Source organism: Oryx dammah, unplaced genomic scaffold, assembly GCF_014754425.2.
Source record: "Oryx dammah isolate SB20612 unplaced genomic scaffold, SCBI_Odam_1.1 HiC_scaffold_24, whole genome shotgun sequence".
NCBI lineage: Eukaryota > Metazoa > Chordata > Mammalia > Artiodactyla > Bovidae > Oryx > Oryx dammah.
The window spans coordinates 19,268,460-19,291,892 of record NW_024070208.1 but is presented as its reverse complement, the minus strand read 5'-3'; the positions used below and the strand labels follow the sequence as shown (position 1 = coordinate 19,291,892).

At 44.6% G+C, this 23,433-nt stretch overlaps 1 protein-coding gene across 7 annotated transcripts in view; it reads left to right on the top strand.

The window, feature by feature from the left end:
* RCBTB1 (RCC1 and BTB domain containing protein 1) overlaps positions 1 to 23,433 on the top strand; it is a 52,419-nt gene that overhangs the window by 12,212 nt on the left and 16,774 nt on the right. For 2 of the 7 annotated variants that reach the window (XM_040266945.1, XM_040266946.1), the window contains exons 2-9: positions 4,456 to 4,531; positions 4,622 to 4,791; positions 5,311 to 5,461; positions 13,452 to 13,618; positions 16,708 to 16,866; positions 19,514 to 19,621; positions 20,106 to 20,248; positions 21,230 to 21,420. In XM_040266945.1, coding sequence (XP_040122879.1) covers positions 4,666 to 4,791; positions 5,311 to 5,461; positions 13,452 to 13,618; positions 16,708 to 16,866; positions 19,514 to 19,621; positions 20,106 to 20,248; positions 21,230 to 21,420 — 1,045 coding nt within the window. In that variant the 5' untranslated portion in view covers positions 4,456 to 4,531; positions 4,622 to 4,665. The remainder of the gene's footprint in view (positions 1 to 4,455; positions 4,532 to 4,621; positions 4,792 to 5,310; positions 5,462 to 13,451; positions 13,619 to 16,707; positions 16,867 to 19,513; positions 19,622 to 20,105; positions 20,249 to 21,229; positions 21,421 to 23,433) is intronic. The other 5 variants (XM_040266948.1, XM_040266947.1, XM_040266952.1 and 2 more) reach the window with 5 other exon arrangements.

The following is a 23,433-nucleotide window of genomic DNA, read 5'->3' as shown; positions in this document are numbered from 1 at the left end:
CCTAACTAATTCCACTCTTCCTGTGATGGATCCTTGTATTTCCCAGTCATTGACAGTCACAGGGTTCTTCAGTCTGATAAGTGCCTGGGTGCTAAGTCGCTTCAGTTGTGTCTGACTCTTTGCAATCCTATGGATTGTAGCCCATCAGGCTCCTCTGCCCATGGGATTCTCCAGGCAAGAAGACTGGAGTGGTTTGCCCTGCCCTCCTCCAGGGGATCTTCTGACCCAGGGATCGAACCCATGTCTCTTAGTCTCCTGCATTGGCAGGCAGGTTCTTCACCACTAGCGCCACCTGGTATGTCTGATATGGATTTCATAAAAGGTTAAGTGGTTAATTTTTAGTGATTCTGCCTGCTTTGGCTTTTTGGATTAGCACTTTTATAATTTTGTGATAGAGGGTGGAATGTTAAGTCTTTGACGTTGATAGAATTACGCTTCTTAGTATGATTTTCTTAATAACCAGCAAAGATACCACTGCCCCCAGGAAGAAGAGTAATTAAATGTCTCATCACAGCGATCTAACTAATGATGACGGCGGTCCTTCTGAGCTAATCAGAAAATTCTGGTGGTATTTACATTTGCATTGCGCTGCCTCAGTAAAGGTACACCACAAGCCCAAGGTCAGGACTGATCTGTGTCATGGGCAGCACAGGACAAGTCCTGGGTTTTGATGGCTCCACAGAGCTCTTAGAGAACCCTGTTTCTGTTCTGAAGATCCCCTGTTCATGTTATCTGTTGGCCAGGTTGAGTCTCGTCTGATGAAGACCCACTCCGTGCCTTAGTCCACAACCCAAGGGTATACTTTGTGCCACATGCTCTTGTGACCTCTCTGAGGATGAAGGACACATGTAGTCTTCAGGGCCTGCCTTCTCAGTGGTTTTTGGGAGAATGAAGGTACCAATGACATTCCCAAGGTTTAACCAGGTAAATCCAGACAGAGGCATTTTGGGGAATTGGGGAATGGATTTTTTTTTTTTGGAGGTAAATTTCTTTTATATTTGAGGCATTTTGAAAAGATGCTGGTGTACATGTCTGAGACAAGGTAAAGACAGAAGGAAGCCGTGTTGGGAGCAGTTCAGCCCTTGAAGGACTGATGTTCTCTGTAAGAAGAGTCTCAGGAGTGGGTGTTGAATCCTGACTGCCCCTGACTGCCCCGTGACCTGGGAAAGTCATTTCACCTTTGAACCTCTTTCATTACCTGGTAAGCGTGGATTATGATCTCTTCCTTGTGAGGCTATTGTGGAGATTAAATGAAATAATGTCTGTGAAGCTACCTAGCACAGAGCAGGTCCTTGATCCTTTTAGTTTCTGACTTCCTGCTCTGGCTGGTTTCATTACCAGGAGTAAATTGCTTGCTTGGAGTAAATTGCTCTGAAGCTACCTAGCGCAGAGCAGGTCCTTGATCCTTTTCGTTTCTGACTTCCTGCTCTTGCTGGTTTCATTACCAGGAGTAAATCCCTTGCTTGGCTAGTGTCGCTGCCTTTGTGTTCAGAAATCCCTGGAGCTTATTCTTTGCATCTTGAACGGTAGATTTTTGCAGAGAAGCTTTTTGGAAAACCCAGGCTTAGGACGGTTATCACATCCCATGGATTGATTAAAAGCAAACCTGGGACTAAAACCCAGGCCTCAGGGCTCCAGTCCTTTCCACCAGGCCAGGGTTATTGGTAATGCTTTCTGCTTTTCTGAGGAGTGTGGGCATGGAAGATATATGCTTTGACTTTTTTATTGACTCTCAAGTTACCAGCATTTGGAGCAGTATCTCATAAAGCTTCAAGAAATTTAGCATGCATAAACTCAGTTTGTATAATGAGCTATCATTATGCACGTTAGCTTGATTTTTTTTTTCTTTTTTTAGCAGATTACCAAACCCTTAGGGCAGAGCTGCCTGTAAACTGATTAATGACTGCAGAATAATTGCACTGCTGTCAGGAAATTATATGACTTTGAATGGTAATATCCTTTTGTGTTATAATTTTAAAGGTGGTGAATTGTGTTTTTGGCTGATATAATTATTCCCCCCCCCCATTTAAAATGTAATTGTATATTACCATAAAGTATTAAATTTTGACACAGTTTGATACAGGTTTTGATTTAGTTCATATTCTAGAAGAATGGTGTCTGGATTTTCTTGGAGTTTATGTCCCTCCTTGTAGATATCCCTACTGTTTCATTTATTGTGTTTTTCTCCCCTTGTTTTGTAAGAGGCACAAGGCAGACCGTTTGGGGGGGCATCTTTTCTGTTACTTCTAAAAGCCTTTAAGACTGTCTTCTTAGCATGCAAAGAACACTTCTAAATCAGGAACCAAGAAAAGAATGACAGTCCATTAGAAAAAATACTGACTTTATGTAGTGGGATGACACCGGTCTCTTAATCATATGAGACCAAGAAGTGAAGGGTGCACACGCTTACTAGTTTGAGCAAGCTCTTAAAATCCTTTTGTCTCCATTTCCTTGTCTGTCAAGTGAGGATTAAATGAACTAATAAATGTAAAATAATTTAGGACAGTATTTGGCACACAATACTCAAGAAGTGTTAGCTGTTGCTATGATTGTGATTATGTAAAAAAAAAATTATCCCAACATCACTCATCCTAAGAGAAATTCAAGTTTAAGCAAAGCTGAGACACGTGAAAATACACCGTGAGCAAGGGTGCAGGTGAAGGGTGGTGCCGTACGTCGGTGATTCTTTATATGAATATATAGGTACTGCTTTAGCAGAGAACAATTTAAAATAGCTGTTAAAAGAGCTATTAGATTTTGACCCTGCTGTTCCACTTTTAGGAATTTATCTTAGAAACATATATTAAAAAGACGTGTACATATGCAAGCAGTAGTTTCAGTGTTGTTCATGTTAGCAACAGACTGGTAGTGACTTATCTATTTCTGGTGGGAGGCATTGGAATTGTTAAATTCATATAATAAATGTGCTTGTGGAAGCACTGAAGAGAGACGACGTACATGTGTTAATGATTCCAAAGATGTACTATTAAGGGGAAGAGGGAAGCTTTCACCCCCACACCCCCACACCTGCCATGTTAAGTCTGCACTGTCTCTGGAAGGAATTAGAATCGACTATGGTAGCGGTTGCCTTTGAAGAGAGGGTTAGGGAGGGGTTGTAGGGAGACTGACTTTCCTGTATCCTTTTGTAACATCTGGAACAGAAAAATGTTAACATGTGTAAGTGTTAGTTTTTCCCCTCCCTGAAGTCCTTTGTGTGCTCCCACCAACACACACACATACACGTGTGTGCGCATGTACATATACCCTCATGCACACTTTTCAGAACAAATGTTAGTCCAGGGGTCCAACTGTGTAGTGATAAGAACCAGCCTGTGCTGGTGGTGGTTAATGCTTACTGAATATGCGCTGTGATCCTTGGGGCATTGCAAGCATCTTACCCTTCTCATCCAAGCAGGTGCTGATGAGAAAAACCTCCCTGGGTGGTGGAAACTGAGGCCCTGGCTAAATAAGCCCAAGACCCAGGGCTCTCCTATAGTTGCTGGCAGAGGTGCTGGGGCCAAAAAAGACCTTGACTTGTGTGTCTGTTTTTAGAGATCTGAGAAGAGAGTGAGTTGGAAGGACCATTAAGAGTTCTGTGCCTGGTTAGGAAACCCTGGATGTGTCTATCAACTCTTTGATTCTATTTCAGTTTCCAGAGGTGAGACCTAGAATGGAAACTCACAAGGCTTGGTAGATTTTTGTGCTTTGTGCAGCCCCCTGGAATTTCTAGAAATACTTTTGAACTCTCAGAGAATTGGAGCTATGACCAAGATTCTTTGTGTGAAACTTCTTGAACAGATCAAATGTAGAGTTTTACGGAAATTGGTACGTATCTCTGCCTTGTATAGGATGCTCTTTAAGCTGATTGCTACTTGCCTGAAGGCTGTAGTTATCAACTCTGACACCATGATGAGGGTGAATTGGCTTATCCTTGTGCGTCTAACATTTCTCAATGTGAAATGCAATGTGGTCTGTATAGATGTAGAAAAGGTAGTCATATAAATTACGCATTGGATATGGTACTTTCTTTTATGGTTTCATCCAGTAGATCTTAGGCTATTGCTTCTTAATATTTTTCCCATTCCAGGCTGTTGAGGGATGTTCCATTTCTATCAGTAAACGGTGGCTCATTGGGGCAGTAATTTTTCTACAAGGGACCCAGGGGTCTTTTAGGGTATCCTGGGAGCATTAGTGGAGAGTGGGAAGGTAGAGATAAATGATTCTGATTTTTATAACACACACACCCTCACACTCACTCACACTCTCCTAGTTTAGATGAGAATTAACTCTCTTAGACAAATGAATATTGTAACCTTTATCTAATTACCCTGGAGGCAGAAATACCTGATGAGACTGTCAGATTGCACACAAAACATGTTCGTGACTGATGAGCCCTGACTTGTAAGCAGGCACGACAGACAGCCAGTTCTAGCCAGTGGTTCTTCCTCGTTACAGGAAAAGGCACAGCTTCGAAGGTGGAGGAAGGATTCGACACGGTGCTGGGGAATGTGAGCCATCCATTTAACCGAAAGTAGGTGGTTTAACCTTTATCAGCATGGTCTTTTTCGGGTTCAGCGAGTGGCTGTTTAATCTCTTCTGGAACCCTCTTTGTCTGTTACAGCAGAGATGTCGGCTCCTTTGTAGGAATTACTTGAAGCCAGAGTCATGGTGGACGTGGGAAAGTGGCCCATCTTCACTCTGCTGTCGCCTCAGGAGATCGCGTCCATCCGGAAAGCTTGTGTCTTCGGCACCTCAGCCAACGAAGCGCTCTATGTCACTGACAGCGACGAGGTGGGCCTCTCCCAAACACCAGAGCTTCCTTCTAGGGCTTTCCGGGAGGTTGAGTCTGCTGTGTGCAGACTGAAAGAAAAGGAGGGCAGGAGGAGAACCTGAAATCCAGAAAGATAGTGTGTCTTTGATGTAATTTGTCTTTTCCTTCAGTTTCTTGATTTAATACCCGTCAGCCCTGCTGCCCTTCGAATTTCATTGCTTGTTGCTCAGTAGCTTAGTCATATCCGACCCCCTGGACTGCCACACGCCAGGCTTCCCTGTCCTTCACCATCTCCCGGAGTTTGCTCACATCCCTCTCTATTGAGTCAGTGATGCCAACCAACCATTGAGTTTCACGGTACAGCCAAATACTATAAAACTTAAGTAGGCAGCAGAGGTTGAATTTTAACAGCCGTATCAGTCTCTACCTATCTGCTGAGCGGTCAAGCTGAGCTGAAGCGCGTCTATGTTCAGGGTGGAGAAGGGACCCTTTGTGTAGCTGTAGGCCAAGTGACTCAGACAGAACTGTTTGTCTCCCAGGTCTTTGTGTTTGGACTGAACTACAGTAACTGTTTAGGAACTGGAGATAACCAGAGTACACTTGTACCCAAAAAGCTGGAAGCCTTATGTGGAAAGAAGATTAAGAGTCTTAGTTATGGGAGTGGACCCCATGTTCTTCTCAGCACCGAAGGTAAAGTGGCAACAAGTTCAGCTTCTTCTGTTTGTGGGAAATCGAGCGGTTAATTCTAACCTAAGAGGAGGTAGGGCTGTGCCACATACTGAATTTTGAATGATTTGTTTCTTAATTTCTGAGCGGAAGTACATAAAGCAGGTGAAAGTTATTAAACACTTCAGGCTCCCCTTGGAACAGCCGTCGGATGACTTTCATTTTAAGCAAACTTCTGAGCTTTTAGATGACTTCTGTAAAGTTGTGGAAGATGAACTGCAGCAGACGAAGTGGTCCTTCAGCCCAGTTTTTCAGTGAGTTTTGTTGTAGCATGGCAACATCCAGGTTTTACTTGGTACGTTTTTAAAAACACAGGTGATACTGCTTTTGCTTTCCTAGTGTCATTTCTGTATCTTGAATTCAAGAAGTCTCAGTTCATTTCCTGGCATTCACGTGGCCACCATATAGAAAAAAGCTGGGGTAGATTCTTCCTGCCTCTCCGAGATCAGCAGAGAGGCCTCTGCGTTCTCCCCAGGCTGTCGATCTGCACCGTGGGCGCCCGGAACGCCCTGAGTCTGTCGTGCATAACCCGGCTTCTTCTCCTTACATTTTGGGCACATGAGTTCCTGCTCTCTAGCTTTTTGTTGGGAAAACTGTAGGGTGCAGACGGGTGCATTTGCGTCTCTGCCTTTCTGTCTCTAGCCTGGGGAATCCCGGCTTCCTTGGGTGTAACCACCGGTCTTAGTGCTGAGGGTTTTAGTTGCCTTTGACTCCCATTGGAATCCAGCCAGGTTCTCGGCATCTTCCTCAGGCTATGAGGTCCAGATGTGAGCATGACTGTCTAGTAAGAGTGTAACTGGCGGGGAGCATAATGAGGTGATTATTCCGCCTCTGAGTTGTGTGATCCTGCCTTCTGGCATCACATGGGCCCTTTCAAGCAGCTGCTTCTTTGCTGGCTGGCTCAGCTTGTCATCCATTGTGACCTAATGGTTTAATGTTTTCCTAACGCATTAATTTTTTAATGCGGCAACTGACTTCCTACCATAAAGTACTAAAGCGGGTTTTGTTTTTTTTTTTTTTCAAGAGCAAACATATTAAAACATATGCATGACCTTGGGAGACTTAACTTTTGAAATTATTTTTGGAGTTCAAATCCTGCAGTTTTAAATATCTTGAATGTTATAAGTAAGATATAAATAAGCAGAAAACACAAATATAAGTAACTGATTTTCTTGTGGGAGTAGTCTTCTTTTTGTTTTTAATTCAGTTTTGATTGTTGTAATACATTTTATATAACATATATGAGATATGTGATATATATAGCATGTTTATGTATAATATATACATTTGTGTGTATTTTGTATCTGTTTCAAGTAGTCATATAGTTCAAACACAATTTAACACTTTAAACCATCAAATGTGTATGACTTTTAGTAAAAACCAGCACACAGCTTCATCCATCCTTACTCTTAAAAACCACTCCTTTTTAACTCCTTCAGGTGTGTTTTTCTGACTTTTAATCTCATGTTTTTAAATTAATATGCTTATGCTGTTGGTTTTGAATTTTCATTGTAGACCTCCTCCGTGGACTTTTTGTAACAGCAGGTAGAGTTAGCACTCTCTCTGATTAGCCTGATTAGCCTTCCCCCTGCTTATCCTGTCAGTGCTGTGATGTCACCACGTCTCCATGTTCAGTCTTCACGTCTCCATGTTCAGTCTTCACATTCCCAGGACTCGAAAGTGTTATTCATAGCTGAGCCGTTCTCCTTTCTTCCACAGCTCTCTGCTTTCCTGGGCTTACTTTTCTCCCCATCTGTCATTAGCACGAGCTGGAATTCCGCTGTATTGCAGTGTCGCTTCTGGGCACCTCTGAGCCCGTCAGGCCGCTCCAGGTCACCCTGTCTCCCGGCTCCAGCCGGGACTGGTCATGCTAAGCTGCTGCACACCTGTCGTCCTAGATCTTCATTTCACTGTCATCCTCAGAAGTCCCTTCACCTTTGTCCTTTCTGAATCACCTATATTTTGTGTCCCATGTCTTCCTCCTTGGATTATACCCTCATGTGGGTGAGACACATTTTCTAGCAGCTTCCCAAGAAAGGGATATGAGAGAAGTCTTTGAGACACCGTCTTAAAACGCCTTTATCTTCCCCAGGCAATTGGTCCCTGACTTGTCTGCACAAAAAAGACAAAACAACAACAAAACAGCCTTTTCCATTCCAGTCCTTTAATAGTGTTTTGAGCATTTGCCTCTACTACCTGGTAGGCAGAGCTCAGTCCAGAGTAAAGGGTCTCTTCTTGGTAGGACCCATTTATAGCCACCGGGGCTGCTGGCATTGTTCCAGTGTAATCCCCTTGCCAGCTCTGTTCGGGGGCATTTTCCCCATAGCCCTGTAGTCGCTCTTGTTGACAGAATGGTTCTTGTGCCTGCATTTTGAGCCTCTCAGGTGCAAGAGGAAGATGTCTAGATGCAACCTGTCTCTGTATCTCTGCAGCCCCTGACACCCACTCATTGCATGGCCCCAGGAGGCCACCCCAAGAGAGTGTACCAGACGGTCACTTGGTGGTTCCCGTCACCTTCTTGAGATGGGTGTTGACACGTCCTACTTTAATGAGCCTCTTTAATTCCCAGAGTGATCTCATAGGGCCATGTCCCATGTGGGCATCCCTTTTCCAGTCCAGTTTCCATTGCCCACCCACCTGACCACACAGCCAGGCCATTGGCTGTAGCTGGTAAGTTGGTAAAGACCCAACCACAGGGGCTTTTCCAATTGCTCAGTTCTTAAGTCACTGCTGGGAAAACAGCCTGCAGTTCAGCCACTGAGCTGATTGTTCTTGCCTCCTTCAGTCAGTCTTGCCATCCACTGGTTTTAATGTGGCCACTTTCCAAATGGGAGAGTGTCCATTTGCCTTGGAACTGCATCTGTAAGGCCAGCAGCTCTTGGTCGCTTGGTTAGAGCTTCATAGGGCACATCTATAAGGCAGAGGGTTCTAGCAGCTTCTCAGCTGGCTCCAGAGTTGGTCCTCAATGAACAGAGGCTGCCTGGTTCATGATACGGCAGGCACCTCCCCAGCAGCACGCCCCCTGGGTGAAACATTTCTGTTTTATTATGAAACCCCTCTGGGTACTGCCTTCCTATTAGAGTGCTTCTCCAACACCACCCAAGATGTTGTGGATATCTCAAGTTTCATGATTATTTTATGTCCTTCAGTCATTGAGGGAATCTCAGTTACCACCCAGGCTACTGATTTCCTCTCAAATGGTGAGCAGCATCTGGGAAATTTCTGGTTTGAAATCCCAGTGGTCACTGCTGGGAGGTGCTCCTGGTGCAGAGTGCGGGTGGCGGATACTCTCAAGGTCATGTCTGAGTCAGTGCCTTCCCACCTTTCAGCAATGGGAGAGCTGCTGCCCTCTGCTAACTCAAGATATACCTGCTCTCATGCAGGACCCCACTCAGATCCAGCTGTCTTTTGTAATCTTACAGATGGGGCTTCCCTGGTGGCTTAGTGGTGAAGAATCCACCTGCCAGGCAGGAGATGCAGGTTCAGTCCCTGGGTTGGGAAGATCCCGTGGAGAAGGGAATGGCAACCCACTCCAATATTCTTGCCTTGGAGATCCCATGGACAGAGGAGCCTGGTGGTCTACAGTCTATGGTGTTGCAAAGCGTCATACACAACCAAAGTGATTTTAAAAAGTCCCCAGAAACCATCTGCCTTTCCCCCAGTGCCAAGCTTCAATCGTTCAGTGAGTACATTGGTTCCAGCGCCCCAGCTTGAATTACAGTGGTGAGCTCTTCTTGTCCACGGGGTGTTCTCTTTTTAAACACCCGTTTGGGCTCAGGCAGTTTTAGGGGTTCCCAGCCAGCGCCCAGTTAAAACCGGCCTGAGGGTGGATTTCCATGCCTCATGTTTTAGGTAGGGGAAGCAGTCCCCAGTCAGAACTAATCTCCACCCAATAATACCTTCAGGTAAGAGAGATGGGACCACCTCACACAGAGTCTGTTCCCAAACCCCAGTTTCCATCCAGACTGTCACTTGACTCCTGTCCACCGTTGCCTGTCCGCATCCTCCCATTCTGAGCTTGGCTGTTAAGACTTCACCCGCAGGCTGTGGAAGCACAGTGCGCTGGTCCTCTCTCCCCCTGGCTGTTTCACTCACATAGGTGCTTATGCTGTTGGGTGCCTGGCCAGCGGTGGGGCCAGAAGATCCTGGCCTTTGGGTCAGTCTTTATCTTGATCATCTTCCTTATCCTTGCCCCAGGGCATTCCGGATCAATTTTCTTATCTTAATCATTACCTTCTAGCTTTTTTTTTTTTAATTTATTTTTAATTTTTACTTTACAATTCTGTATTGGTTTTGGCATAGATTGACCTTCTAGCTTTTTGAAAAGTGAAAGGTTGCTCAGTCGTGTCTGACTCTTTGCGACCCCATGGACTGCAGCCCACCAGGCTCCTTTGTCCATGGGATTCTCCAGGCAAGAATACTGGAGTGGGTTGCCATTTCCTTCTCCAGGGGATCTTTCCAACCCAGGCATTGAACCCATTGGGATTGAATACACGTGCCTCCTGTATTATAGACATTCTTTACCGTCTGAGCCACCAGGGACGCCCTTCTAGCTTTTTAAATGCCTTTAAAACTGGGATAAATAGAGTCGACTTGTTTGGGGCCCTTCTGTGTTGGAGGCCAACATGGGGTCCCTTTGGCCCACCAGACTGTGACAGTGCCATGGGCATCCCTTGGCTTCAGTTCCATCAACATCCCTTTTATTGATCCCACTCGGTAATTGAAGACTTATTCTGCCGGGTTGGGTCCCTTGATGCTCTCCCTTTGTCTTTCTCCATTTTCATAATTCCTTTCATGTTTTCTGTAAGATCCATATGAGGAAGTTGAGATAGCATATTGGATAAGGCATCTCAAGCTATTTGATTTTGTATTCAGAGGTGAATACCCCAGGTATCCTAAAGCCACAGTCCCACACGGCTTGCATCTCAGCTGCTTCATCTGGGATGTTCCATTTGCCATTAATAGGGGGAGTTGGGAAATCCGTCTTCTCAGGATAAACACGCTACCGTGGCTTTTATCCAGTTCACCACCCTGGCAGTTTCCTTGGGAATAACCTCCTGGGTCACGCACAGCCTTGTGTGATGGTTTAGTAGAGAGCAGTGGGTCCTGCCTCAACCCACACATGCTCTTCTAGCCTGCAGCCTTGAAAACCACAGACACAGCCCTTATGTCAGTTGCACGCACAGCCCGTGTCAGTAAAGATTCCTCAGGAAGCCGGTGACATCAGCCCTCAGAATGAGCCAGTTCCTGCACACTGTACCCCCTGCCTTCGGTTGTTTCTTGGTTTCCCCTTCCCTTACGTTAACTATTTTCTCAGTTGACTCAGAGGTATTAGAGGTACTTTCTTTTGCTCCTGCATCATTTTCTTGGCAGCTTTGAGGAAAATGGCTGAAGCTCAGATTGACCCAAATCTGAGCTTGAATCAACGTCAAGGGCTCCACCCAGCACTTAATTTTCATTTTGGCTGTTTTATATTAAATAAGCAGGAAATTGTTCATGTAGCATGCTTATTTTGCATTTCCTTACGTATCTGTTGAGCCAGTTCCTTAGGAGTTGGCTCTACTCCCATTTCTAAATTGCATTGATAACTTTGACCTTTAGTAACTGATCACTAAAGATTTTTGACTGTGTGGATCATAATAAACTGTGGAAAATTCTGAAAGAGTTGGGAATACCAGACCACCTGACTTGCCTCTTGAGAAGCTTATATGCAGGTCAGGAAGCAACAGTTAGAACTGGACATGGAACAACGGACTGGTTCCAAATAGGAAAAGGAGTACGACAAGGCTGTATATTGTCACCCTGCTTATTTAACTTCTATGCAGAGTACATCATGAGAAACACTGGACTGGAAGAAACACAAGCTGGAATCAAGATTGCCAGGAGAAATATCAATAACCTCAGATATACAGATGACACCACCCTTATGGCAGAAAGTGAAGAGGAACTCAAAAGCCTCTTGATGAAAGTGAAAGAGGCAAGTGAAAAAGTTGGCTTAAAGCTCAGCATTCAGAAAATGAAGATTATGGCATCTGGTCCCATCACTTCGTGGGAAATAGATGGGGAAACAGTGGAAACAGTGTCAGACTTTATTTTTGGGGGGTCCAAAATCACTGCACATGGTGATTGCAGCCATGAAATTAAAAGACACTTACTTCTTGGAAGAAATATTATGACCAACCTAGACAGCATATTGAAAAGCAGAGACATTACTTTGCCAACCAAGGTCCATCTAGTGAAGACTATGGTTTTTCCAATGGTCATGTATGGATGTGAGAGTTGGACTGTGAAGAAAGCTGAGCGCCAAAGAGTTGATGCTTTTGAACTGTGGTGTTAGAGAAGACTCTTGAGAATCCCTTGGACTGCAAGGAGATCAGCCCTGGGATTTCTTTGGAAGGAATGATGCTAAAGCTGAAACTCCAGTACTTAGGCAACCTCATGCGAAGAGTTGACTTGACTCATTGGAAAAGACTCTGATGCTGGGAGGGATTGGGGGCAGGAGGAGAAGGGGACAACAGAGGATGAGATGACTGGATGGCATCACCGACTCGATGGACTTGAGTCTGAGTGAACTCTGGGAGTTGGTGATGGACAGGGAGGCCTGGTGTGCTGCAATTCATGGGGTCGCAAAGAGTCGGACACGACTGAGCGACTGAACTGAACTGATCACAGCACAGCTGCAGTTTCGTACCACGGTGACTAGGTAGCCATCCGGGAGTCAAAGTTTCCTCCTCCTTTGCTCTTTAATCTCTTTGTCTTCAAAAAACAAATGTCTGTGAGCCATTCCTGACAAATCCCATTCCTGACATATCCCATTCCTGACATCAGCTAAACAGAGAGTTCTTGGTTGCAGAGAGAGAGAGAGAGAGAGTGAGAGTGAGAGTGTGTGTGTGTGTGTGTGACAGAGAGAAAGTGTTAGTTAATTCCTAGACCCAATCTCTCTGTGCGTGTGTGTATATAGGCATTCCCACACCAAGAAGTAGTGCTTGGATATTATCAGGGTGTCCAGGAATTGCACACAGTTCTGATGCTGTCTACTCAGAGATAGAATCAGATTGCACAGGTAAGAGGCTCAGTCCCGTGACACCACCCTCCACTTGAGATGCTGGTCTCGAGCCCAGATTGTTCCCTGTGCTTCTGATTAACCTGCTGCAAATCTCAGGTTCCCTCCATCTCTCCCTGGGCTTTGTGGGGTTTTGTTTTTGTTTTCCACCATGCCATGTGGCATGTGGGATCTTAGTCCCCGACCCAGGGATCAAACTCAGGCCCCCTGCAGTGGAAGCACAGATTCCTAACCACTGGACCACCGGGGAATTCGTGCTTTGGATTGGATTAATTTATTGGAATGACTCAAGGAACTCCAGAAAATCGATTTACTCACTAGAAGACTGATTATTATAAAAGGATATGAATCAACAGCCTGAATAAAGGAGCCTCCATCCTTGTAAGGCTTGGTGCCTAACACAGTGGCATGTGTAAGTGTTCTGGTTCTCCAACATGGAAACACTCTGAAAAGGGGCCAGAAAACCGTCCCCTGAGGTTCTTACGGAGGCTTCCTTACATAGTCATGACGGCTAAGCCATCGGCATTGGCAGTTGATTCAACCTCCAGCCCTCTCCCCTCCAACCCACTTACTTTATGGTTGGTTCTCCTGGCAGCAGAGATGCCAGGAAATAATGTTCTCATTATCAAGAGATGCCCTCATCATTGTCAACTCTAAGGAGATTTCTCTGGTTTTGGGTGCTGTGAGCCAGGGACTGTGGATGATGACCAAATATACAAGAGCAATGTATTTTTGTAATCTGGATGCCCAAATACATATTTCTTACAAATCACAGTGTCACTAAAAGAAGTAAAGGTTGGAACACGAGTTGTACAGAGTCTGGGAGGAAAGTTCCGGGTCGGCTGTCTCTTCTCTGAGCTGATTGTGTGTGTGTGGCCCCCCCTTGTGTAGATGGAGTCGTGTATGCCTGGGGCCACAATGGCTACAGCCAGCTTGGGAATGGGACAACCAACCAAGGCCTGGCACCCATCCAGGTCTGCACCAACCTCTTGATCAAGCAAGTGGTTGAAGTAGCTTGTGGCTCGCATCATTCAATGGCCCTGGCAGCTGATGGAGAGGTAAGTGCCCTGCTCTTATGCTTTATTTTTACTTTTACTTATTTTTAATTTTGGGGGGGCCATTCCTCAAGGTATGGGAGATCTTAGTTCCCTGACTGGGGATCGTGCTCCCTGGAATGGAGGTGCAAAGTGTCAACCACTGGACTGCCAGGGAAGTCCCTCATTTACTTCCCTGTAGCTCGAATAGTAAAGAATCTGCCTGCAATGCAGGAGACCTGAGTTTGATTCCTGGATTGGGAAGATTTTCTGGAGAACGAAATGGCAACCCGTTTTAGTATCCTTGCCTGGAGAATCCATAGATAGAAAGCATGGTGAGCTACAGTCCATGGGGTTGCAGAAAGTTGGACATGACTGAGCAACTAACACACACAAAAGACATATAAAAGTTACCATCTTAGCCATTTTTAAGTGTTCGGTTCAGTGACATTAAGTACATTCACGTTGTTTTGCAACGATCACCACCATCCATCCACAGCACTCTTTTCATCTTGCAGAACTGACCTCTGTGCCCATTAAACATGAACCCTCTCCTTTCTTTTAGTTCCACCCCTTGCAACCCCCATTCCGCTTTCTAAGAATTTGACCCCTCTAGGTACCTCATATGAGTGGAATCACACAGTACTTGTTCACTGTGACCACCTTATTTCACTTAATGTCCTCAAGGTTCATCCACGTGGAAGCATGTGGTGGATTTTCATCCTTTTTTCAGGCTGACAGTGTTTCATTGTTTATCTGTTTTGTTTATCCATTTGTCTGTTGATGAACATTTGGATCATTTCTGCCTTTGGCCATGTGAAAGTGCCTTGCCTTTTTTTTTTTTTAAGACCATATTTGTACTTGAACTGAATAGCGTGTGAACGTAGCTGCCCTGGGTACATAGCTAAAACCACCGTGAGAACAAGCTCCTTCTCTAACACAGCCTACGGTGTGTGATCTGAAGCACTCTTTTGAAGACAGTAGACTGAACTCTTAAGGCAGTTGAGTCTTTTGCTTTTTGCTCAGATTACAAATCAGATGTGTATGACAGTGTCCTGTACTGTCGTTTTTTAATAACCTCTACCCGCCCCCCGCCCCCCCCAGGTCTATTTTGTTTTTCAGTAAATGTAGTGCTGTCATAGCATCACTACCAGCATTCCAGTAGGTTCTGTACTTAGATTTCCTGCCCCCCCAGCAAGTTCCATGCATATCTTAACTGTTACTCATCCCACAGGTTCTGTCTGTTTAAATATTTAAATATTTATTTATTTATCTGGCTGTGCCAGATCTTAGTTGCAGCATGCAAGAACTTTAGTTGTGGGATGTGCAATCTAGTTCCCTGACCAGGGGTCAAAGTCAGGCCCCCTGCACTGGGAGTGCAGAGTCTTAGCCACTGGCCCAGGGCAGTCCCAATCCCATAGCTTTTACGTTGGTCTAAACTGTGCAGTATAACTTCTCTGTCCACTGTGTCTTCTGAAACAAATTCAGATTCTGTTGTTCCCCGTTTAGTCCTTCAGAGACATTAGAGTGATTTCACTAAGTGGGGCAGCTTACAGCTGAGGAAACCAGAGCAGCTCAGTGAGATAAAGGTTTCGTGGCTGGAATGTGCTGGAGCCGGGCCTTGCGCACAGCCCTGGTGCATGGAATCTACTGTTCCCAATCTGTTTCTTTTGTTTTTTAAAAAACAAAAAGCAACTGCTTTGGAAGACAACTTGGGCTATTTGAAAAGAAGTGCAAAAGAATGACGGTTGAAATTAGAACTTGTTAATTGTGCAGCCTGCATTCCTGGTTTATTGTAACCTTAAGCATATGCTACTCTGGGAAACTGGTAAATATAAATATTTACACTAGCTGGTCCTGTGAATCCACTTAACAGGAAGTAATTGCTTTCAGGGTTATTTCTTTCTGTGCCTGTGAAATGAGCCTGTGCCACATGTACTTTTTAAGACATCAGCGTGAGTTTCAAGATGGTCCATGGGCAGCCTCAGACATGTGATCTTAGGTAGAAATCCTGACAGAGAACAGAGACTCATGGAAGCCAGAACTCAGGATGTGTGAGGACCGCTTGCCACAGGCAAGTGAGGGGGGTGAGGAGTCCTCACAGATCTTCCTAGTGATGGAGGAAGTTATCTCCTCTGCAGCCAGCATCTGCCCTTGGCTTATTCTTCTCTTTGGCCACACTCTGTTTGACAGGCTCAGTTAATAATTCACGTGAAGGGATTTTTCATTTTGTTTTTCATCTTTAGCTTAGAGATCCATCTGTGTCTCTCTCCATTAGAAATATGGTTTTCAGGCTGCGGCTGATCACAGGCCAGAAGTAACCAGGATGCAGCTGAGGGGAGCTGCTTGGAGATGACAGCCATGAGGACTCAAAACATTATCCAGAGCAACTCAACATTCTAAAGCAGCAGTGCTACAGTTAAAAATAATTAAGAAAAAGAATTTCTAAGCAACCTCATGTCATTCCTGTAGGGACAGGCATCTCCTTAATACTTGTGAGTGTGACTGTGTTAGGAAGTGGAGCTGTGATTAATAATTATAGTGATGGTGGGCTTGTGTCATCAGGGAGGGTATATAGTATCACGCACTGATGATTAATGAGATAGAGGAAAGTAAATATTGTTTTGAAGGATTTCCATGGGGGAAAAAAAAAGACTATACCCAAAGAGTTAGGCTGATTTTTTTTTCATATCACTGATACTTACATGGCACATAACCTCATTTCCTTTGGATGCCAGATTTAAAACCATAAAGAGCTACTGAGATGACAGTGGCGGTGTAACAGTGTGGAGAGCACCGCTGGACTGCTTGGGTTCATATTAGGAATAAATCGTATTTACTAGCTGTGGAATCTCAAGCAAGTCACTTAACCTCTCTGTGTTCCCATCTGCAAGTATACAATGGGGATGATAATAGTATTAATACCGACCCCAGGGCCATCTTTCAGGCTTACTGTGAGGGTTAGATGGGTTCCTGTGTGTGAAGCACTTAGGACCATTAGCACACTGTAAGGACTCATTCAGGGGGTTTATTTTTGTTTGATGATGATTATTGTGTGTGAGAATTTTCACCCTTACTCTTCTTTCTTTCTCTTTTCTCCTTCTGTTGTGTAGGTATTTGCTTGGGGCTATAACAACTGTGGCCAGGTGGGGTCAGGGTCCACCGCAAATCAACCAACTCCTCGGAAAGTGACAAACTGTTTACATATTAAGAGGGTGGTCGGCATCGCCTGTGGTCAGACCTCGTCCATGGCTGTTCTGGACAATGGTGAGGTGAGTGGTCTTCGCACCCCGGCTTTCTCCTGTCCGTTTCTTTATGAGGTATGGGCTTACATCATGGAAGGAAGAGTGCTCTGATTTGATAGCTCCGTAGATAGTTAGCTGATAGAGGTGTAACCACAGGCTGTTCGCTCCTCATTATGAATTTTTAAGTTCCAAGGTTTATCTGCAAGTAGAAGTTTGAATGTGTTTTTGCCAGATCCACATAGCCTGATGCTTACAGGCATCTGTTTGTGATTTAATGTAGTAGAGGAAAGAATTTGATGTTACCTCTTTCTTCTAATGAAAGAGGACTCTTTTTTTTTTTTTTTTTTTAAGTGAAAGCTGGTTTATTTCCAGAGATACACATTCCGTAGACAGAATACAGCCTGTCTCAGAAGATGAGACCAGAGTGCGGCCACCTCAGAAGGTGAGAGGCGCTGTGCGCTCTTTAAAGTTAGCTGACGGTGTTTATAAGCACTGATGCTAATGGGCATGAAGGCTCTATGCCTGCCTTTGTCTGCAATGCTTGCCCCCAGGAAGAAGCAACTTGCAAATGCAGAATTTTTCATCCTGATGGTTATTAGCTACTCTTAAAAAACCCACCTTTCAGTGATCCTCAACCACGGTCACCTTTGAGCTGATGGTTATTTCTATAAAATTGTTCTGGTTGCAGCTTCTACTTAAATGGACATGTTAACACTTGTACGTGCCCCAGTTCACAAACTTTACTCGAGGATACTTCTCTGAACGTGAAAGTACAGCATCCTGCATCGGGGTGTGAGGGTGCTGTAGAGTTTACTGAGTACTCAGCTCTGTTAGCTGACTTTCTGAATCAAGCCTGATACTATGTTGGATGACTTCCGAATTCCTTGGGATAGTCATCTAACATCCTCCATCCCAGTATTTTCCACTTCTTTATTTATTTATTTATTTTTTGAAACACTTTTTTTATTTTTAAAAGTAAATTTAATTTAAAAATTATTATTATGTGATTACTTCAACAAAGGAAAACAAATAAGACACATGAAATAAAAAGTGAATACCTTTCCCTCAGTTTTTTAATGGTTTGATGTATGTCCTTTTGGACCTTTCTCTATAAATAGTTACATACAGGTGAGTATAATTACCTACCGCTTTTCTCTGCCAGTTTGCACCTTTTTTGCTTAACAGCATAGATGTTTTACCAGAATCCATTGGCAGACCATTTATAGTTGCTTCCATTATAACAGTTGCTTAATTTTCTTTGTATGCATGTTTGTTTTCCATGACCCATATCCAGAACTCGTCTGATGGGCATTTCAACTTTTTTTTTTCCATATTTGGCTATTAAAAACACTGTTGTGCTGATTTTCTGTTACTGTTTGTGTGTATATCTTTGTACACACATACAAGTATTTCTATAGAATAATTTTCCAGAAATAGGGTTTCTGGGTCAGGGAATATACCGTTACATTTTTGGATAGCTCGCCAAATTTCTCCCCAGAAGGTTCAAACCTGTTAGACTTCCGACACTGAACGTGTGCTTCTGGCCATCTCTTGCTAGCACCCTGAGCGCCTTGTCACCCGGACGTGGAAGGCCCTCACCCGCGCCTGCTTGCCCTGCTTTGCCCTGGGGTGTGTTGCCACCACACCGCGTGTTTCTGATCTGAGCCAGGCCTTCTGTCTGTTCCTGGCCAGGACTTCACCCTGTCCCATGCTGGCTGTTCTCAGCCTTCAACACTCGCTGTCAGACCTGTGCCTGGCTCTGCTGCTTTGAGTGGTGACCCCTCTTGCTGCAGGTGTCTGAGGGGTCCCCACATTCTCCTGTGTCTCCTTACACCTCTTTCCTCTGTCCCCTCTCCTGTGGTCCTGCCATCACTGCCTTCGCTGGACCCCCACCAGAGCTCACCTGTCTGCCAATGGGAGATGAGTTTATGTATTTGAGGTCTTCCTGCCTCTGGTCTTCCTCACCACAGTCAACCCTTCATGTTGCTGCCTGCAAGACTGCTCCAGAATACAACTTTAATTATGTTAATCTCTGCTTTGGAATATTTCAGTGGCAGATCCATGGATGCATTTCACGTTCGTTGATCTGTGTTTGGGCACTTCATCCCTTGGCCCGTACTTTTCCTTCTGGTCTTTTCCCTACCACCACCCAATGTGGGTCCAGCCAGCCCACCTGCTTGTCTCTTAAACCTGCCTCTCCCTGGGATACTTGCTCAGATTTCTGCTATCTGAAAAAAATCTTAACTTTCTTCTTATGGCTAAGTCCTTTCTCCTCTCTATCTGTAGTGCCTTGATTATATCTGTACCCCAGCAGGCTGCAGAAAAATTGCGTATGTCCATCTCCCTGTTCAACTGCTTCCAAAGGCTTAATTTCTACTACTTTTCAAAAAATCCTGAAATACAGTAGGTGATTAATAGTTGTTAATGAGCCTCAGGTTCCTGTTGTAGCAAGCAAGAATTAATGACTCGCCCAAGGCTATCCAGCTAGTAAGATCTGGAGCTGTCATCCCCACACCTGAAACATCTTCTGTTTGGAGATCAGTTGTAGGACCTCATTCAGTAGAATATGAGTGTTGGAAGTGAAAGAAATCTCTCATTCGTTTAGGTGGATTTCACTTTTATCTCTTTCCTCATACCAGCAGTTTAAAAACCCTCTTCTCCCCCTTCCTCTAAGGTGTATGGCTGGGGCTACAATGGCAATGGTCAGCTTGGCTTGGGAAACAATGGCAATCAGCTGACCCCCGTGAGAGTGGCAGCTTTGCACAGTGTGTGTGTCAACCAGGTACGTGTAGTGGGCTCCTAGCTGCTGCTCCCTGTCTGTCTTCCTTGCTCCGACTTGGAATATGTGTGAGAATTTAGATCCCGGACCAGGGATTGAACTTGTTCCTCCTGCAATAGAAGCACGGAGTCCTAATCATTGGACCGATAGGGAAGTCCCAGAGATTCACTCTTTTAATCAGACTTTTTGAACAGTACCCTGTGCCTTCATCTGCCACATTTAATATTTTATCCTCCCTAAATTCCCATGATGAGAAGTAAGACCATGGTGCTGGCACATTGGTCTTGATAATTTGAAAAGCTACTGGGAAAAATCCAGTAGTCTCAGGTATAAGGCTTTTCTAATGCTTTTTTAATGTTCCGGAGAATGTCAGTCCACGCCTGATGATGCACTGGCATTCTGCAGGAGCTGGCTGTAATCTTTAAGTAGATGTTTCCCCTGCCCTTCTGTTCTCCTGTTGATGGTAACCATGTAAATTTACTTGCAGATTGTCTGCGGCTATGCACATACTCTAGCACTAACCGATGAGGGCTTGCTGTATGCCTGGGGAGCTAACACGTATGGGCAGCTGGGAACTGGCAATAAAAATAACCTGCTAAGCCCAGCACACATCATGGTGGAGAAAGAAAGGTAACTTGGCGGTACCATGTCTTGGGATTGTGTGTGCATGGGGACTTGGGGCTGTGTGCTCTGGAGCGCTGGTGTTTGGCTTTGTAGCTCTTCCATTCGTTAACATTCTCACTGTGAACAAAAGAGTGCTGTGCCAGTCAGAGTGAACGTGAAGTTGACATCTCTTGCAGCTTTCTCAGATGACCACCCGAAATAACCACCGATAGGCATTCATGCATTTTGCTGTATTGCCTGCAGACTTCCTAGTAGGGTCTGTCACCATGTTGAAATTTAAAGCATATTATTTTCCTTTTGAGCCAACTAAACTTTTAAATAAATAAAATCTGCCCTTGAAAGGCCATTATCTGTTTAAATATTGATTTGATTTAATGTGTGTTATTGGAATAGATGCTTAAATGTTTATTGAGCCATATTGTGAGGTCTTGCCCACTAAAGCTTTAGGATGTTGACTTCTAATTCTGGGACGCCACCTAAGAAGCATCCAGAGAAATGTAGTTAAGTTTGGCTTGATGTCCCTTTGGATTGGGATATTCAGAGTCCATGACCCCTGGACCACTGCTTAATCAGCCTAATGAGCATTCTGAGCCCCGATTGGGGGTAAGAGAGAAAGTTGTATTTGTAAGGAAATGGTTTATTGAATACAGGATTTTTTGCTACTGGTTAAGCCCCCAGAACTGCCAGGACATTTTTTTCAGTGTCTACTTTCCTCATTTACTTTGGTTGCTAGTCCGTTTTCCCAGGTTTTCCTCAACATTATGCATTACCTGTCCTAACTCAGGTGAGAAAGGGGCACCAGGATGAGCATAACCCAGAGCTGTTGCTCCAGTCTTTTGGTTTTGTCCGTATGACCTGACAGCTAACTTTCCTGGATCCTGGGCTCTTTGAGGTGTTCCGAGCACAAAACTTTTTATTTACCGTGTGTGGTGCACTTGGGCTTCTGCGAAGAAAACGTTAACGTGCATTTTTCTTAAAACTCTCCAGGGTGATAGAGATTGCGGCCTGCCACTCGGCGCACACGTCGGCCGCCAAGACGCAGGGTGGCCACGTGTACATGTGGGGCCAGTGCCGCGGCCAGTCGGTGACCCTGCCGCACCTCACGCACTTCTCCTCCACCGACGACGTGTTCGCCTGCTTCGCGACGCCCGCCGTCACGTGGCGCCTCCTGTCTGCGGGTGAGAGCTCCCGGCTGCCCGCCCGGACAAAGGGCACCGTCAGCCGAGCGCCGTGCCTGCGCGTCTGCTGGCTGTGGGCTCTGTCCGCTTCCGAATGCTTTATCCTCCTTTAGCTTTAATACCCTTCCCCAAATTAGATTTGCGTGATACTGTTTATTAAAATGCAATGGAATAGTATATGAATTTATTATTTCCTCCCCTTGGGTGTTTTCGGTTTGAGGTGAAATTCACATACAAAAATTAACCATTTTTAAAGTATACAACTCAGAGGCATTTACTGCCTTCACCGTGTTGTGCAGTCAGCATTTACATCAAGCTCTACAGCATTTCACCACCTTAGAAGACGACCCTGTACCCATTACGCAGTCACTCCCCAGTCTTTCTTTCCTCCAACCACTGGCAACTACCAATTTGTTTGTTTTGTTTTGTTTCTATGGATTTGCCGGTTCTGGATGTTTCCCTTAAGTGGAATCTTACCAGGTACAACCTTTTGTGTCTGACTTCTTTTACTCAGTGCTTTTGAGACCCATGGAGGTTGTAACATAATACATGTCAGTACTTCTTTTTATGCCTGAGTCCTGGTGTATTTTATATATATAGACCATAATTTGTCATCTATCCGTTGATGGACATTTGGATGGTTTCCACTTCTTGGCTATTGTGAATACTGTTGTTTTGAACATTCATATACAGATATTTGAGTGTGTACAAATATTCTTAAGTCCTTTTGTTATACTAAATTTATTATATAATTTAATGTGAACTTAAGAAAATGAAGAACTTGTTAACTTTGTGGAGTTAATTCCACTTTTTTTTCTCCTTTTTTCCTTTCAACCAGTCTCAAAGTATTTTTTTCCTTGGAGGAGAGCTAAGGAGAGATATTATGAAGGATAGTGGGGCACTTACCTGGTAGTTAAGACTCTGTGCTCCCACTGCAGGGGGCCCGGGTTTGATCCCTAGTCAGGTAACTAAGATCTCACCTGCTGCACAGTGTGGCCTGAAAAAGAATAAAAGGATAGTGGAATTCAGAGTGATCTTTGGTTACGTCATCTGTCCCTTTTCTGAATACTGTCTTCCTTCGCAGGCCTGTTGATCGAAAATGTGTAGCTGTCATCAAGCTGAGTAGCCATTAGCAGGATAATCTTAGTCTCTTTTTATTTCTTATTTGTACCTTTTAGCCAATGTATTTCTTCTAAATTGTTCTTTTGTTTATAATGCAGAGGGAATAAAGTGAGTCACGATACCCTGTGCTTGAAAATCAGTACAGCTGTGACAGCATGGGGTTTCGGTTGCTCAGCAGTCGGTACTGAAGGTCTTGTAATACACGTCTGGCTCAGGTGTGTCAGGCGGCTGGGGCTGTCCCATGGGGGCAAGATGTTTAGGAAAAGTAAAGCTGCTGCTCAACTTAAAGAAATGAACCTTTCCAGGTTCTTTAACTGTAATTCAGTGATTGCAGTGAATGTTGTGATTAGAGGCAATTTCGTTCATAGGACGGGACTCCTTGGCCTTACTTACACATATGTATAGACCTGTACACATCTTCAAAGTCTCATATACCTGTCTAACCTGGACCTGTTTATGAAAGGGTTCCCTCAGGTTCTTGCATCTTAAAATCCTCATCTTGAAAAGACATTCTTTTCAGACCAAATGTCCTACCATTTTCTACTATTAAGTTTGGAAAAAGTACAGTCACTAAGTATATCTCCCAGGTGACCTCTTTTTCTGTCCACCCTCTAAACGTCAGAAGTGTTTGTTTCCTCGCAGTTTCTGATCTCAGCAGAGTGCTGGGAAGAAAGTCAGAGTGCCAGGGTCCAGCCTCAGCAGGATCCAGGGGGTGCCCTCAGGGGAGACAGTGTCAGCAAGAGAGATTTAGAGAGAGAGAAAGAAAGAATGTTGCAGATAAGAAAACAGAGGAGAGAAAGAGGTTGATATTCCTTGGTTTACGCAGAAAGCCAATAGAGCCCCAGCATGGGACTTGCTCTGTTTACAGAGGCCACAGGCGCCCTCTTGATG